General features: G+C 34.2%; 1 protein-coding gene across 1 annotated transcript in view; it reads right to left on the reverse strand.

Annotated features, from left to right (window-relative positions):
* Window positions 1-1,182: 1,182 nt before the first annotated feature.
* The window catches only part of IFT74 (intraflagellar transport 74), an 83,046-nt gene continuing 66,031 nt past the window's right edge, over window positions 1,183-18,197 (reverse strand). Inside the window, exons 17-20 of the mRNA XM_039221802.1 lie at window positions 8,555-8,718; window positions 7,087-7,212; window positions 3,131-3,191; window positions 1,183-1,488 (exon numbers count right to left, since the gene is read on the reverse strand). Of these exons, the coding sequence (XP_039077733.1) occupies window positions 1,370-1,488; window positions 3,131-3,191; window positions 7,087-7,212; window positions 8,555-8,718 (470 nt within the window). The 3' untranslated portion in view covers window positions 1,183-1,369. The remainder of the gene's footprint in view (window positions 1,489-3,130; window positions 3,192-7,086; window positions 7,213-8,554; window positions 8,719-18,197) is intronic.

Genomic DNA, 18,197 nt, shown 5'->3' on the forward strand with positions numbered 1-18,197 from the left:
AAAACTTAAATAGAAAATATATACTCTTCCGAATCTTACTGCACGTGACCATATTAAGGTCTCTGAACAGTCAAAGAGAAGAAAGCAATCTACCTTTGTTTCAAACCATGATTTCCAAACTTCTTTGACCATGAATCCTTTGGTGGCCTAACACCTATTAATAACCTGAGGAGTTCAGGATCTGAGGAACACATTTTAGGAATTCCACCTTAATGAATGTATTCCCATCCAGGATCTTCAGCCATACTAGTACTTGAGAGTTAACCAAAATCAACAGTGCTCACCCCTCTACCTAATCTCAAACAGACTAAAGTTGAAGAATTTATGGTGATACTCACTTCAAGGAAGCAATATGTATGGGTAAACTGATACTATGTAAATTATATCTCAATAAAGCCTCCCCTCCCACTTTTTAAAGAAACCAATTTGCTTGTGTTTCGGGAGTACTGAGAAGTGGACATATCTGATGAACATGAAATCAGAGCAAAAGAAAGATGGTTTTAAGAAATATTTTATGTTGGCCAAGATGACTCATTTCTCACCACAAGAGAGGATACATCTTTAGTTACTATAATGTCTCCCAGATTTATACTATACAAACCTACCTCTCCTAGTTTTTCTTTTCAAATGTTTGGGCAAAACTTACAAATTAATCTACTTCTAGTCCAAAAGACTAAATGTATACTCCAGAGTGGTAATGGACAGCAAGAGCCATAGTCTAAAGCAGAATGCCCTAAGTGTACCATTTCTTTTAAACTTCCTGTTTTTCCTAGCATATACATGTTAGAAAATATTTTTAAAATGCAAAGGTTAAAGTTTTAAATTCTGAATCTTGATGGATAACTGATATACAAAAAATGTGTTAATATATTTACTATATTCCTTAAAATACATCAAATATACCATATTTGACAAATAAAGCTCAAAGCTAAACATCTCCCTTCTATTCTTACTTTTTCTAGATGCAAAAACTGACAAGATTGATATATGTACTAAATAAGATTCACACTCCTTGTATCCCCCTTAGAGATGACACACAAAAAAATAATGTCATTTACTGCCATGGATGGATTATACCAACTAAATGAATCTCAATGGCCACTTGTAGTTTATCTCTTGGTTGTTTGAGACATTTTTATCACCCACATGAACAAACACATATATCATAAAGAGATACTTTAATATATGCAAACTTTTTATTGAACTATTCAACTATTTAAAATATCACTCTTCAAAGTGGTCAGAAAAATTATAGCACTCAAACATTTTAGGTAAAACTCTTCAAGTAAGCTATTCTTTTTTTTTTCAGTCAGCTTGTCCAAAGTTTAGCAGTAGAGGACACTACCAGAGACTTGCATTTGGTTCAGACTCAGTTTCTGCTCATGCTGTGTAGAGCGTCCATGAGGTTTTTATTGTACTCTGCAATCTGCTTGGTCACGTTCTTCATAATTGACTGGTAATCACTCTCTTGACTCTTGGTTGCTATGACTAATTACATGAGTTAAGGGAGAACATTCATCAAAATAGTAATCTACTTTGCTTTTGAAGGAACCAAGTCATACTGGTATTTTTCTTATTGAAAATTAAAAACAGCACAGAAAAAGCACAATTAGAATATAAATAAAAAATATATTAGATTAAGGTCATTTGAAACCTAAAAGGCCAAGCAAAACTTGTTTCAAAAAAGTACACTTACTGGGGCACCTGGGTGGCTCAGTCAGTTAAGTGTCCCAACTTTTAGCTCAGGTCATGATCTTGTAGTTCATGAGTTCGAGCCCCGCATTGGGCTCTGTGCTGACAGCTCAGAGCTTGGAGCCTCTTTAGATTGTGTCTCCCTCTCTCTCTCTCTCTCTCTGCCTCTTCCCTGCTCATGTGTGCTCTCTCTCTCTCAAAAATAAACATTAAAAAACATATTTAATTCTAAAAAAGAAAGGTACATCTACACTCTACACTGTAAAAGCTTTTTTATAGTATATTATGCATCTCAATCTAACTCTGGTCTGAAAACAACTGAATGCTCAGAACCATATTCTCTAGGGTACCACACAATTTCAGAAGTCTTTAGACTTTATTTCCAAACTGCCTACTTTGTGTTGCATAAAACTAGACTGCTGGACTAAAACATATTGTGTGTGGGAATCTTCTGCTTTAAAAAAAAATTTATTTTGAGGGGTGGGAAGAGTGAAAGCACATTGGGACAGCGAGAGAGGGAGAGAGAGAGAACCCCAAGCAGGCTCTATGCTCAGAGCAGAGTCTGACATGGGGCTCAATCTCATGATCATCACCTGACCTGAGCCAAAACCAAGAGCAAGGCACTTAAGGGACTGAGCCACCCAGGTGCCCTGGGAGTCTTCTACTTTTAACCTAAGTTGCCCTACGATGGGAATAGAGCTCCTGTTGCATTTCATCTGGAGATAAGCTGGGACCCATGCCACCTTGAGCTACATTCCAAGCAGAGATGTCTGTCCTTAACGGGTCAAGGAAGAGAAGAGAAAATAACTTTTGCGGAAATGTTTCTTAAAACTTCACATGCTCGGGGCGCCTGGGTGGCTTAGTCGGTTAAGCGTCCGACTTTCGCTTAGGTCATGATCTCGCGGTTGTGGGTTCGAGCCCCGCGTCGGGCTCTGTGCTGACTGCCAGCTCAGAGCCTGGAGCCTCTTTCAGTCTGTGACTCCCTCTCTCTCTGACCCTCCCCTGCTCACGCTGTCTCTCTCCTAGAAATAAATAAAACATAAAAATTAAAAAAAAAAAAAAAAAAACTTCACATGCTCTCAGTAGCAGCTTTCTTCTCCTATGTAATAGCACAAAAAGATAAGAAGATGGGATGTAGGTACCACCTTAGTAGAAATGTGAGGTTGAAATGGCTGAAACACAGATGAGCCTGAAGGTCAAATTTCTCAGGAGACTACTTGGTTTACCTCCCTCTCCTGCCCGAATATCTAAGGTACAGGCATAACCTAATTATTGTAGACTAGAGACTAAGTCAGTCTTATTGATTTATGATCACATAGTTCAGCTTGGTGATATTTGATAGATGTGTGTTAAATTTCATTTAATTTCAATCTTTAAAGAAATTCCTAGGGAAAAAAAATCACTCCGTCAAGTTCATTTGCAGCTTTTTAAAGGATACATTCTTTCATCACAAAATTATTTTGCTCATGGTGTTGCCACTTCCTCTCCAAATTTGTAAGCTAAAAACACAAAATAAAAACGTTAAACAGTACCCATATTCAAAACAATTATATATCCTTTTAAGAGAATAAGGAAAAAGCATTCAATTTTAAGTCTTATCAACTCTTTGCATTTTAGTGAGATAAAGCCATGGTACACAAAAAAGAAAATTAGAAAAGATTAAACAACCGTAAATACATTAATAAATACAATGTTGAACTTGACAACAGGTTTTACTCTATATGTTTATTTTAATTGAAAACCATTTACAATATTTATTATACCAATGAATGTGCCAACTGAAAGACAATTTACTGTTTTTCCCTTTCCTAAAAGAACTAGAAAGAAAAAATGGGGCATGATGGGAATCTCTCCTTGAAATCTGGAAGTCTAATACCACAAATGTGATATATATTCTAACACTGTCAAAGGTTCAACTATATAGGAGTAACTTCCTTATTTCCAGGGCTAAATTTCCTGTCTAATTCCACAAGCTGTGATAAGAGCAGAGCTGCAGTGTGAAGATTATAAGAGGGTTGGTAAAAAGCTGGCACTGTTACAATAATTTCTGCATCAACAGGAAACTAATGTGGATATTATATTGATGGTTGCTTCCTCAGAAGACAATTTTACTGTTATAGAATTAAATTGTTTTTCTGATTTAATTAACCTTGTAACTCTGGGTTATGGTCCTTCTTTTTTAAGATTCACATAGTACTTTTCCCAAGCAAAAGACTGTCTGAAAAATGAAACATTAAAATAACATTGAGCATGGACATTTCTAAGAGGTAATGATCATTTTTAAGAAACTGATAATTGAAGCAGCATTAATGTTTCTTTCTACTCTCATGTTAAAATCATTTTAAGGGCATATGTTCAGTCTTAATGTAGCATCTATCCCATTGTTTCTTCTAAAGAGATAAATCTAAATATTATGATAAATCCTAACTAATTAATTATATAAACTGTATGCACCATGAGTTAACACTATTTTATCAGATATAGCTCTCCAGCTGGGAACTCAAAGTTAAGATGGACTTAAGGAAGCAGTCAGCACTTTTTAGCAATAAATCTCTAATAACCTTTTGCAAAGTCAAGTGCCCAACTTTTCCTCTTTGTTTCATACAAAGAGGTGGCCTTCTTAGAATGCAGCAGAACTCTTAAGTGCTAAATGAATAATGCTATAAAAGCAACACTATGTAAATGGTCAACTTCCTTCTGTATTATACATCTGTATTAGTGACTTGCCTTTAAACCTCTGAGGACATCTTGAAGCACGAATCTGTTTTCCTACAACTTACTTAAACAGTCTGTTATGTGTTCTTTAAATATTCTAGATATTAACCCCTTATCAGATATATGATTTGCAAATATTTTCTCACATTCTGTAAGTTGTTTTCATTTTTTTGATTGTTTCTTTTGCTGTGAAGAAGCTAATTTTTAGTTTGATGTAGGCATACATATTTATTTTTGCCTTTGTTGCTTCAACTTTCAATATCATAGCCAAAACACTGCTGCCAAGACTAACGTCAAGGATATTTAAAAATAATTTTTTAAATGTTTATTTATTTTTGAGAGAGACAGACAGAGAACGAGAAGAGGAGGGGCAGAGAGAGAAGGAAACACAGAATCTGAAGCAGGCTCCAGGCTCTGAGCTGTCAGCACAGAGCCCTATGCAGGACTGAAACTCACCGACCGTGAGATCGTGACCTGAGCTAAAGTCAGACACTTAACTGACTAAGCCACCCAGATGCCCCATGGGAGCTTTATACCTATGTTTTCTACTAGGAGTTTTATAGTTTGTTTCAATATGAATATTATTTAAATGATATTAAATAAATAATACCCATTCCTCAAAAAAGTCTGTTATGAAAATTATTTTTAGATGTCAAAAAAGTTTTCAAGAAGATAGTTATAAAAGATAAAGGGGCTAGATTTTATGTAATCAGTGGGGATTCTCAAAAAGCAAGAAATAATACAGAGAAGGACTGTAAATTGTGAGTTATGTTATGAATTCCTGTTATCAGTATATAGGGTTAAGTATATGATTAGTACAGGATATGGGAATAAACAAGGTAGCCATTGACTGGGTCTAAGAAATTGTGTTTGTCAAGTGTTTTCCTCCTTAAATATATCAATATTTTTTCCTAAGAACCATTTAAGACAATAGCCTCATAAACTTTTTCTTAGATTTCTTCTCCAGCATCCATTCCCACTCGAAACAGCCTTTTTACTAAACAGTAATTGTGCCACTTACAAATCTGTATCTAGACCTGTATATCATGAAGTAGAGACAGAATAACTAATAAATTTGAGTATGTAAATTAGTGATTTCTAAGCTTTTAGTAGTCATGGCAAACTGTGATGAGATTCCATTCCTTTCAAAAGGAATATAAGGTATATCTTTGTCTTTAAAATGGTAAATCCATATAGAGCTGTCATAAAAATATCATCAAAAAAGATCTTGAAATATTTAAGTGAGAAAATGTTTAAAGACTGTATGCACAGAATTTGATTTTTTGTACAAACAATAAAATATGGGTATATAATTGCACAGGAAAGAAGTTGACAAGGATATTATACCAAAATATTAACAATGGTTGTCTATCATGATCATATTAGCATATAAAGAAAATAATTTTTCATGCATTTAGTGTTAATAAATCAATTACAAATTGCTAATGGATACTAATTACATATGAGAATGATTAATCTTTATTAGACCATAATTAGTGATTTTGTACATGTCACACATGCTTCACTTAATCCTTCAACACATACTTTCTAAACACCTATTACAGTACCATGTAGGTGAATGAAAAAGAAATCATCTCTTCCCTCTCAGACAGGGCACTCAATCTAGCAGATCTCTGACATTGTTCAGGTAATTCTGTCAGTAGCAAGAATGATAAGAAAAGGGGGCCTGTCTGTGGATCCTATGTAAATAATCAGAAATGTACATGAAGTAGTTCAAGGACAGGACTGCTTTTTACAGCATTAAGCAGTTTTAAAACTAAAAATAACCTAAATGTGCAACAATATGGAATTGCTTCCATAAATTAAATTATATCCATGAAGTCAAATATTATATCGAATCATATTTTTCAAAAATCCTACTGACAAGGGAAAGTGCTTATTTGGTACAGTTAGTAATGAAAAACAAGTTTCCAAATAATATGTACCATATGATACCATTTCTATAAATATATAGATATACACATATACTTATCTATACATAAAAGAGTGTGTACATATACACACAGAGACTAGAAGGACGTACACAAAAAGGACAAGAACTAGGGCGCCTGGGTGGCTTAGTAGGTTAAGCATCCGACTTTCGCTCAGGTCATGATCTCGCAGTTAGTGGGTTCGAGCCCCGCGTCAGGCTCTGTGCTGACTACCAGCTCGGAGCCTGGAGCCTATTTCAGAATCTGTGTCTCCCTCTCTCTCTGACCCTCCCCTGCTCACGCTGTCTCTCTCTCTCTCTCCTAGAAATAAATTAAACATTTAAAAATAAATAAATAAAAAAACAAAAAGGACAAGAATTATTTCTTCTGTGAGATATTAGTCATTCAGGTTTATTTTCTTTATTTGTGGTATTTATGAGTTAGCAAAGTTTCTCTATTAAAAAAGCTTGAGTTTTGAAATTTTTAAAAGCTACTGTCATAACAGCTGTGGCTAGAACAGGGCCTAGCACAGAGTAGCCTTCAATATAGGCTTATAGAAGGAGAGCAAAAGTAAACTCATTTCTGAGTGGAGACTGTAAACCGTCTGGCTATCTTCAAAGCCAGAATGTCTAGAAGGTAAACAAAGCAACTCAAAAAAAATTATTTAGGGGTAGAAATATAGATTAAAAGCACAGAACAGACAGTTTAAAAACAGAAATAAATTTCAGAGTCTTTTTTTTCTTTTTACCTGAGAATGTGTCTCATTTTCTTGCAGTTGTGTTTTTAGTGTCTCATACTCTACGTTTAGCTTCTCCGTTATTTTCTTAAAGGCATTTCTACGAGTTGTTAGTACTGTTCTCTCCTGATGTAATTTCTAGATAGATGCAAATAGAATTAAATAATAAGAGTTTAGCAAATGTCTAGTGAGCCTATATAAATCATTGTTTACTTACATTTACTTACAATGATATTCTGGTTAAATTCTACCAAGATTATAATTACTCTAAAACCTGTTTGTAAAATTACCTTTTATTTTATAACTTTTTTTTTTCTTTGGAGGAGAGAGAAACAGAACATAAGCTGGGGAGGTGCAGAGAGAGAGGGAGACACAGAATCTGAACAGGCTCCAGGCTCCAGGCTCTGAGCTGTCAGCACACAGACCGACACGGACCCACGGACCATGAGATCATGCCTGAGCCAAAGTCGGCTGCTTAACCAACTGAGCCAGCCAGGTGTCCCTACCTTTTGAGTTACAATAAGCGAAATAGTGTTAACTGTATTATTAACTCTATTAAGGCTGATATATATATATATCATATGTGTATATATATATATATATATATATGTGCGTGTGTGTATAATATATATATGTGTGTGTGTGTGTATGCATGTTCTTATCCAATCAAATTTAATTTAATTTAAATAATTTATTTTAGGGGCGCCTGGGTGGCTTAGTCGGTTAAGCGTCCGACTTAAGCTAAGGTCATGATCTCACGGTTCGTGGGTTCGAGCCCCGCGTCGGGCTCTGTGCTGACTGCCAGCTCAGAGCCTGGAGCCTGTTTCAGAGTCTGTCATTCCCTCTCTCTCTGACCCTCCCCTGCTCACGCTGTCTCTCTCTCTCTCCTAGAAATAAATAAGACATTAAAAAAAAAAAAAAGTTAAAAAAAAAAATAATTTATTTTAATATAAATAGCAATGAAAAGTCACTGACAAAAAAAGTCTCAAGTAGGGAAATATAATGAAACCTGCATTTAACAAAGTTCATATCTGTTGAAATGCTCTATCCCTTGCTTTTACCTTTTGCTTAAAACTTACGTCTCTCTAAATTCCTACTATATATGTAAACATCTTTATTTTTTCCTTAATTTAAATATCAAATAATCAACAGAAAATAGTAAATTCTATAAACTACATACATATTAAATTTAATTGGGGCGCCTGGATGGCTCAGTCGGTTAAGCGTCCGACTTCGGCTCAGGTCATGATCTCACGGTTCATGGGTTCAAGCCTCGCATCAGGCTCTGTGCTGACAGCCAGCTCAGAGCCTGGAGCCTATTTCAGTTCTGTGTCTCTCTCTCTCTCTGACCCTCCCTCGCGTACTCTGTCTCTCTCTCTCAGAAATAAATAAAACATTTTTAAAAATTTAAAAAATAATAAATAAATTTAATCAAGAAAAAATGTTTATATTATATTTCTGTAAGACTGTCGCCATTTACCTTTTTCTTTTCTTCACCTGATGATTTTAAAGCTGACAAATCATTATATGTTTCCAAATCAGCTGTCATTTGCTTAATTTTGCTTTTCAGAGAATGCTGTTCCTCAGTCATCTTACTTTCCAGAAGCTCCATTTTCTGTAGATCCAACTGTAGACGTTGACTATCTGAAATACAGAAAATTCAAAACCACAGTCAAAACTTTATTCCTTTCACAAAGAGAAATCCAATATAATCATTAAAAAAATCATGTTTTACCCTTTAAAAAAATCATGTTTTACAGAGTATCTGCAAAAGAAACATATGTTTCATTGTAACCAGTGAGGCAATACAAGATACATTAAGAAGAAAAAAATACTCTTCCTCCAGGTAACCAGCATAACCTAATGTATACCAACCATACTTGTCTCCATTATCATAAAAACATTTAAGAACACAGATTTTTGTTCTTAATAATATAATGTATATTATTAGACCCATTATTTGAAACATTATATACATAGCTGAGCAAAATTTTATAACTACATATACAGTCAATTCTCATCACTTATGATAGTTATATTCTATAAGTTACTGTAAATAACAGTTAGCAAATACTAAATTATTTGTTCCTATGGGTGATACGGGGTTAGGTTCCTGAGAGCCACTGGTCACAATATTTTCATCCATCAACTAATATATAACCTTGTTTTATGTGTGTTTCTGTTTAAACACACCTTTATTTAATACATATTGAATTCAAGACCAGCTTTTGCCTGAACAAAGCCAATCTAATTCACATATTCTCTGTAAGTCACCTTGCAGTCTTAGAAATACTGGGCTTAGGAACACAAACCAACACTTCAGCACTGTGCTTGGGAGCCATATTATATAGGAAAATCACCAATAAAAAGTACAAAAATGTGGGAAAAAGTGGTACCAAATATGCCACAAAAAGGATACTTGTTAACAGTATGAGGATTAAAACAAGAAGGTAGGATGTTGCCTTATTGACCTTCACTGAAAATGCATCTCCAACAATTCAAATTTCATGACTTTGCACATGTCCACAAATGACCACAAAAGTGCTAAAAGTATTAATTTTGGGGTTATAAGTTAATTATGGTGAGTAGGTAAAGTCACAAATACAGAATCATGAATAACGAGGACTGACTGTAAATATATATGTGTTTAAGGGGAAGTGTGTATGTCTCATTATTTGATTCAAAAGTATTGAGCATCTACTAAATGCTAGGTGCTAAGAATATAATGGAAATCAACAGAGCCATTGCCTTTGCTCAAGGAGCTATGTTCTAGAGATAGAACCAAGATATTAAAATAAGCATTTATAATAAGCTAGGTAACTACTATGAAAAGAATAACATAGGGTGCCATAAGGACATATGGGACTAAGGGAACTCTCTAAATACATCCACTTTAACTGAGTGAGGCCTTAAGGATTCGGAATCCACCAAACCAAGGAGATAGCAAATGTGTTCCAGGCAATACAACCAACATATGCTAATTCTAGAGGTGAAAAAACATGGTACATCTAAGCAAATAATAAAATTTCAGTATGACTAGAACCCAAAGTTCAAAGTGGGAAGAATTTCAGTTCATGAAAGGCTTTATAAATGAAAAAAGAGAGTTGAAAGTTTCTCCAAAGGGCAATGGTAAGTAATCAATGAATTTCAAATCAGAGTGTGGCATAATTAAATTTTAGAAAGTTCACTCTGGTTTCAATATGGGTAATTAATTAGAAAAGCATTACTAACATACAGAAAGACCAGTTAAATGTTGATTCAGTGATCTACATAAGAAATCTTAGACTGGTATAACACTTTGGGGATTTGTTTTTCACTAAGCAGTATTTATTAAGTGCTTTCTGTGTGCCAGGCAAACTTCTAGGCATAGGGGATACAGCAATAAATAAAATGCTGCAAATATGAAAATCCCCATCCTTTATAGAACATATATTCCAGTGAAAGATAACTATATATATGAATACTAAAGTTATGTCACATGGAAGTAAATTAGGAAAAAATAGAGGGAAGATGTGGAGGGACTCAAGAGATATTAGGGATCTGTGTTTAACAAAACAGGCAATTGACCAGACACAGCAGTTAAGCAAGAAGAGTCAATACAGAGTACCATTTCTAACTTAAAAGTAAAGGAGTCGATGGTAGGGGAGGCAGAGGGAAGTTCAAACTTTTGTTTGTAGGAGAGAGTGAAATGAAGGGTTCAAGTCAACTTAGGATATGTTGTTTGAATTACCTCAGAAACACCCAGATAGTAAACATGACATGTAAAGACATATGCAGGCATCTAAAGCCCTGAGAGAAATCTGAAGATACAGACTGTGAAATTATCCACATAGAGATGGCACCTGAAGCTATGGGTGTAGTTGACATAATCAAAAGAAAAGAATTCATGACAAAACCTATAAGAACAACAAATTTTTAAAGAATAAACTGACATGAGGGATTCTATAAAGGAGAAGAAATGACCAAAGACATTTGGTCTCATTTGGGATGAGAGCTGGGCAGAGAATACTTGGAAGAGGCTTTTCTTTTTTTTGCCAGGATGAAATATTTGAAAAAGACTAAAGAAGATATTGGCAAATGACATATCTGATAAAGGGTTAGTATCCAAAATATATAAAGAACTGATAAAACTCAACACTAAAAGATCCCAAATAATCCAATTAAAAATGGGGAGAAGACAGGAACAGACATTTTTCTAAAGAAGACATACAAATGGTCAATAGGCAAAAGATGCTCAACATCATTCAATGTCAGGGAAATGCAAAAACTACCATGAGATATCACCTCACAGCTGTCAGATGGCTAAAAGAAATATAGGAGAAACAAGTATTGGTGAGGATGTGGGGGAAAAAGGGACCCCTGTGTACCATGGTTGGGAATGCAAACTGGTACAGCCACTATGGAAAACAGTATAGAGGTTCCTCAGAAAGTTAAAAATAGAACTTCACTATAAACCAGTAATCACACTAGTGGGTATTTACCCAAAAAATACAAAAAGAGTAATTCAAAGGGATACATGCACCCCTCCCTATGTTTACTGCAGCATTATTTACAACAGCCAAATTATGGAATCAACCCAAGTGTCCACTGATAGATGAAAGGATAAAGACGATATCAATATTATTCAGTTATAAAAAAGAATGGGATCTTGCCATTTGCAATAACATGGATGGAACTAGAGAGCATATACTACTAAGTGAAATAAGTCAGTCAGAAAAAACCAAATACCATATGATTTCACTTATATGGGCAATTTAGGAAACAAATGAATAAGGGGGGAAAAGGAGACAAAGAGAGAGAGAAAAAAAACCAGACTCAGTTACAGAGAAAAAAAATATTCAGATAGTAAATAGAAGGGAGGTGAGTAGAGGGATGGATGAAATAGATGATGGGGATTAAAGAGTGCACTTACCGTGATGAGTGCTGAGTAATGCACAGAATTGCTGAATCACTAAATTGTACACCTGAAACTTATATAACATTATATGTTAACTATACTGGAATTAAAATTAAAAAGAAAAGAAAAAAGACTGGAAAGGTAAATACCAACACTTTAATAGTCACAAATTCTTGACAGTGAGAATTTAATATTTTAAATTCTCTTATTTATGCTCTTCTGTATTTCCAAAATCCTCTACAATAAATACAAATCACTATAAGAAGGCAATATTTTAAAAAATATTCTTTTCTTTTTTAAAAAAATTTTTAATGTTTTTTTTTTTTTTTTTGAGAGAGAGACAGAGTGTGAGTGGGTGAGGGGCAGAGAGAGAGGGACACACAGAATCCAAGGCAGGCTCCAGCCTCAGCTATCAGCACAGAGCCCAATGCTGGGCTCAAACTAATGGAACCACAAGATCATGACCTGAGCTGAAGTTGGATGCTTAATCAACTGAGCCACGCAGGCACCTCCAAAAACATTCTGTTCACAAAGAATGCTGTAATATCCACCTTCTCTATTTCAGAGGCTTTTTAACATTGTGGTTCTGAATTTAAAAGTCCTTTTTCAAAGTGAGAGAAAGGTATGGAAGGAACCAATATTACTGAGTACCTGAAATGTGCCTGACTTTATGTTATTTCTTTTACTTTTCAACAGCCTTAGGAGGTATGTTATGAGAAAACTGAAGCTTAGAAAGGTATTGTGTCCAAGGTCATACAACCAGTCAGGCTTTGGTGCAGAGGGATATTATCATGTTTATGAAAGATTCATATTTAAGACAGCAAATGTTAATTATCCAAGAAGATCCCTCAATGGGGAACAGTGAGCTATGAGAAGAGGAACATAACACTTGCTCAATTTTGCTATTCAGACTTCCCTAGGCACCATTGTTTGTTTTACTTTTCTTATAGCTATCAAAGTAAACCATGACTAGAACAAACTCAAAAATGGATAACATGGAACTGCAATACATAACATGCACATCCAGATAAAGATATCTGAATTCAACCTGCCTAAGCTAGTTTCCTCTCTCCTGTGTTCCCAGGGTATGGTAATAATCCTAAACATCCTGTAGTTACTTGTTTATAGATAGAGGCGTATATAGTGATACACTTTTCCTCTTTGAACATTTAGCTTTCATTTTACCTCTATTTCAAAGTAGAGATATGAATAGCCTCAGAAAAAGATTTCAGAGTATTAAAAGACAAACATGAACATATTCATTTTATTACTTAGAGACTTAGGGGTAGAAGATTTTTAAAATAAAATAACATAAAACTTAATCTTAGAGTGGGATGTATTGTTTCCTCTGTTATTTTTCTCTGGCACCTTCACTGTTTTTCCTTTATGTTGCATTTTAGTAGTATGATGTGCTTAAGAGATTTTTATAGCAATCCTGTTGAGGGTTCAATGAACTTCTTAGATCTTGTTTTGTTTGTTTTTTCAAATTTGGGAAATTTTCAGCCATTACTTCTAAAATTATCTTTTCTCCCCCATTCTCTGTCCTTCCACTCCTTCTGGGACTTCAATTACATGTGCGTCAGAATGCCTGAAACTGACCCACAGGTCATTTAGGTACTGTTCATTTTTTTTAAGTTTATGTATATATTTTCAAAGAGAGAATGTGTGCATGCACTGGTGAGTGTGTGCAGCGGAGGGGCAAAGAAAAAGGGAGAGAGAGAATCCCAAGAGAATCCTGTGCTGAGAGTGCAGAGCCCTATGTGGGGCTTGAAACTCACAAACCACACGGTGAGATCATGACCTGAGCCAAAATCAAGAGTAGGACACTTAACCGACTGAGCCACCCAGGTACCCCACAGGCTCTGTTCACTTTTTTTTTTTAATCTTCAAGTTCACTGACTCTGCTGACTTCAATCTTCTATTAAGGTCATTCAATCAATTTTTCATCTGAATTATACTTTCTACACTAGAATTTCCACTTGGTTCTTTTTGTAATTTTTATTTTCTCTGTGGGATTCTCCATCTGTTCATTTATTATTATTTTATTTTCCTTTAAACTATTAAATATGTTTATAAACATTTAAAGTCTTTTCTGTTCATTTCAACATCTGGATTATCTCTGGTTCAGTGTGCACTGATTGCTTTTCCCCTTGATTCATATTTTCCTATTTGCTGCAATATCTAGTAAATTTTATAGTATAATGGAAACTTTAAGTGATACATTGTAGAGATTCTGGATTATGCCGTCCTACTTTGAAAAGTGTTGATTTTTATTAAATGAGCAATAAACTTTGCTCAATTCTAAACTTTTCTCCTTTGGAGTAGACAGTATGTAAAAAAATCTCTGTATGCAGTTCTTTCAACTTTTAACTGCTACTTTTTCCTAGGTCCCTTAAAGTTTACTCAATGCATACTTAGTTCACTGGTCAGATTAGGATCTGAACAGAGTTTATGCATGGATCTTGGCATTTAGTTGCCCTCTTACCAGGATATCTTCCTTATATGTGGGCAGGCAATAAGTAAGTTGATTTCTTCATATAAAATTTAGCAAAATTTACTTGTAATTCAGATTTATTATCTATACAGATTCTCTAATGGAAAAATAAAATATAACGTTGTTTAAAATACAACAAAGTTTAAATATTAAACTTTCTACCTGTACCTATAAAACCAAAAGGTTATAGATTAAAATGGTGGAAGGTGACATTATAATAAAAATATCATGTTCAAAAAAAGGAATGCCTCCCTACATATAACAATTATCACAGGGCCTACAATATCAAATAGTTTTAAAAGTCTTCAAAAGACTGATTTGAGAGGGGAGGATTTTACCAACCAAATTAAAGTTGATATAATTAAGCTTGAACATTTCCTTTTGTCCCTTTAAGAGTCACAAGACTCAATCACAGTAACATATACGTTCTTAAAAAACATGTGTGTATATATATGGACTTAAATGTTGCAGGTTAGATTTTGTTTTGTTAGATGCACGTCTCTACTAGGGTTGGAAACAGTTAAAATGAAAAAACCAAAGTGCTGAATCAGAGTCCCTGAGGCTTATAATGTTTCAATGCTCCAAAAAGGAAAAGAACATAGCTTCTATATTTCGACTGTTCAGTGAAAATGTTATTCAACTCTAACTACAGGTTTCATTTGAAGATATATTAGAGACATACATTTAGGAGCTATAGAAACTGCGTTTCCTAGAGAAAGGGAGAAAATGGTTGGTTGGTATGAGGTAAAGTTTATCTTCCTTTAACAGTGGGTCCCCTTGAAAAAGCTAAAAACTTCTCCAAGGGAAGAGACAGGAAGAGGATGCAGACTAGTTCCTTCTGATATGCTATGAAGTTGCAAAGTTTACTAAGCAGTGTGTACATAGTAGCAAAATCTCAGAAGGAACCACTTTGACATGGGGAAATGTTTCTGAAATATTCTGCCATCAGTGCATTTGTTTATTCCCTGGAGTTTCCTTTCCAAAAATATAAATAAAAACTATTGCTGACAGATTTCTTGCCTCTTTACTCATGAAAGAGAGCACTGTTGTGCAATCTTTTTTTTTTTTTTCATTATTGTCCCCCTAAGGAGCTTTTGGTAAATAATTTTTTTCCTTATCACTGCCCTCATGAAACTTTTATATTACAGATATAATGTATATCTGTTAATGAACAATGACCTTTTGGAGGGCCACAAGCCATTATAATCAAGATTTTTTACTCTCCCCCAAGAAATAATTTTACCCCTTTGAGAATAATACTGTTCCACTGAAAAATAGAATACACTAAGAAGATCAGGCGATTTCCAATCATAAACTCAAGAGCAAATGGGGAGGCAATTCACAAAAGGGAAATGTAAAATTCATTATGTCTGAAAGGTGAAGGAGATTATCATAGACTTCTTATCATGACTGGTAGATAAAAGAAATTTCTTGTGGAGGACAGTATTAAGGAAAGAGGAAAAATAATTATATATGCTTGGTTAAAATTAACATTTAAAAATAACTGAGTAAATGCAACTAATTGTAGGGGCCAGAAAATTGAAACCATTATTAATAAGGACTTTTTTCAGTAAAATTCTTATCATACTAAGAAAATTCTTTTAAACCCTCTCATTTTTTTCAACCTTACATCACTAGAGAAAATATAATGGGTAGTTTTTCAAAGAAAATGTAAACACAAAGTATAAAAGTATGAAAGGAATTCAAAGTCCTTATAATTGAATTAATTTCCTAGTATTGATATTTATTTTTTTAAAAATATGTTTCTTGACAACCATTTTATGAAGACAGCTTAAAGGAGTAAAAAACTTTTTAAATTAAAATTATTAGACAAATTAGGTAAATTAAATCTATAGTTTGAAACACAAAACAGAAATTTCCTAGATGGAACAATTAAAGATAAAATTCTTTATCTTACAGAAAAAAGAAAATTAAGATGTAAAAATACTCATATTTGAAAAGATCTCGGAGAGGTATTTGCACACCTATGTACACTACAGCATGAATCACAACAGCCCCGGGGTAAAACAACCTAAATGTCTATCACCAAATGAATAAAAAAAATGTAGTATGTGTACATACTATAGAATATTATTCAGCCTTTAAAAAAAGGAAATCCTGTTACATGTTATAACACTGATGAACTTTGAGGACATTATGATAAGTAAAATATCCATACACAAAGAGACAAATATTGCATGATTCTACTATAAGAGGTATTTAAAGTAGTCAAACGTCTAGAGACAGAAAGTAGAATACGGTTAGCAGAAGAGAGAAATTGAGAGGGAAATGGACAGCTGTTTAATGGGTGTAAGTTTCAGTTTTGCAAGATGAAAAGAGTTTTAGACATCTGTTGTTCAACACTGTGCATACAATTAATGGTTAAGATGGCAAATTTTATGTTCTGTGTTTTTATCACAATTAAAAAAATTTTAATAGGTGTAAATGAAATTTAGAACATACCTCCTCTAGTTGCTTAGCCTATATTCAGATATACAAATAAAACTATAGCAAACAAACTCTAAACAAATCAAACAAATCTGGACAGATAAAATATACTTGAATGTATAAAATAATGATAATTGTCCAACTATATCCTTAATCTAAATTCAACTATACACGAATAACATTCAGTATACATTTATATATCCATAATCCTTATTAAAAAAAAACCCTAGGTTATTGTGTTTTAGAATGCAGAATTCTTCAGATTTTAAGAGAATGATATAGCACACATATGATTACAAGCGAACTCCCACAGAAGGGTCTAAGGCAGCATCCTGTCATCAAGTACATGACTATTTCTGCAGCAAAAAGTATGAACAGTCATGTTAGGTAGGATAATTAAAAACTATACATAGCCATATGTCAGTTCAGATCAGGTCAGGTTTTGTTGCCCGGGGCTTTTAGACTTGGGATTCCAGATAAATGAGTGCTATGGATCTATTATTCCATTTCAAGAATCTCAACATCTTTACATTAGCAAATTTTATTTATTCCTTATAATTTTACAAACTGCCAGTGTAATTCCAAGTAGACAAATAAAAACATAGCTAATTCAAAGTCACCACACACCAGCTTAAAAAATATCCATAGTTAGAATCTATCAGCTAAAAACTCAAAGCTTCCATACAATTTTGACTTTATCCTAAACTCTTCTTTTCTTTTGAGTGCAGTTGAAACGCTATCCTTAACTCTTTAAAATCTGTTTTTTTGTATTTGTTTTTAATCTCTATCTGCACTGTCCAAATGGCAGCCATTGGCCAATTATGGCTTTTGAACATTTGACTATGTCTAGTCCCAAGTTGAGATGGACTGTAACCGCAAAATCTCATGGATCATTTTTATACTGATTACATGTTTAAACAGTAATCTTTTAGGGGCGCCTGGGTGGCTTAGTCGGTTAAGCGTCCGACTTTCGCTTAGGTCATGATCTCGCGGTTTGAGGGTTCGAGCCCCGTGTCGGGCTCTGTGCTGACTGCCAGCTCAGAGCCTGGAGCCTGTTTCAGAGTCTGTATCTCCCTCTCTCTCTGACCCTCCCCTGCTCACGCTATCTCTCTCTCTCCTAGAAATAAAAAAATAATAATAATCTTTTGGATACACTGGATTAAATAAAATATATTATTAAAGTTTTTAAAGAGGGAGGTTTTTTTAATTTTTTAATCTTTTTTTTTTTTCTGAGAGAGAGAGAGAGAGAGAGACAGCGTGAGCAGGGGAGGGTCAGAGAGAGAG

This window comes from Hyaena hyaena, unplaced genomic scaffold (genome assembly GCF_003009895.1).
Source record: "Hyaena hyaena isolate Hyena2069 unplaced genomic scaffold, ASM300989v1 scaffold_1015, whole genome shotgun sequence".
In the NCBI taxonomy this organism is placed as follows: domain Eukaryota; kingdom Metazoa; phylum Chordata; class Mammalia; order Carnivora; family Hyaenidae; genus Hyaena; species Hyaena hyaena.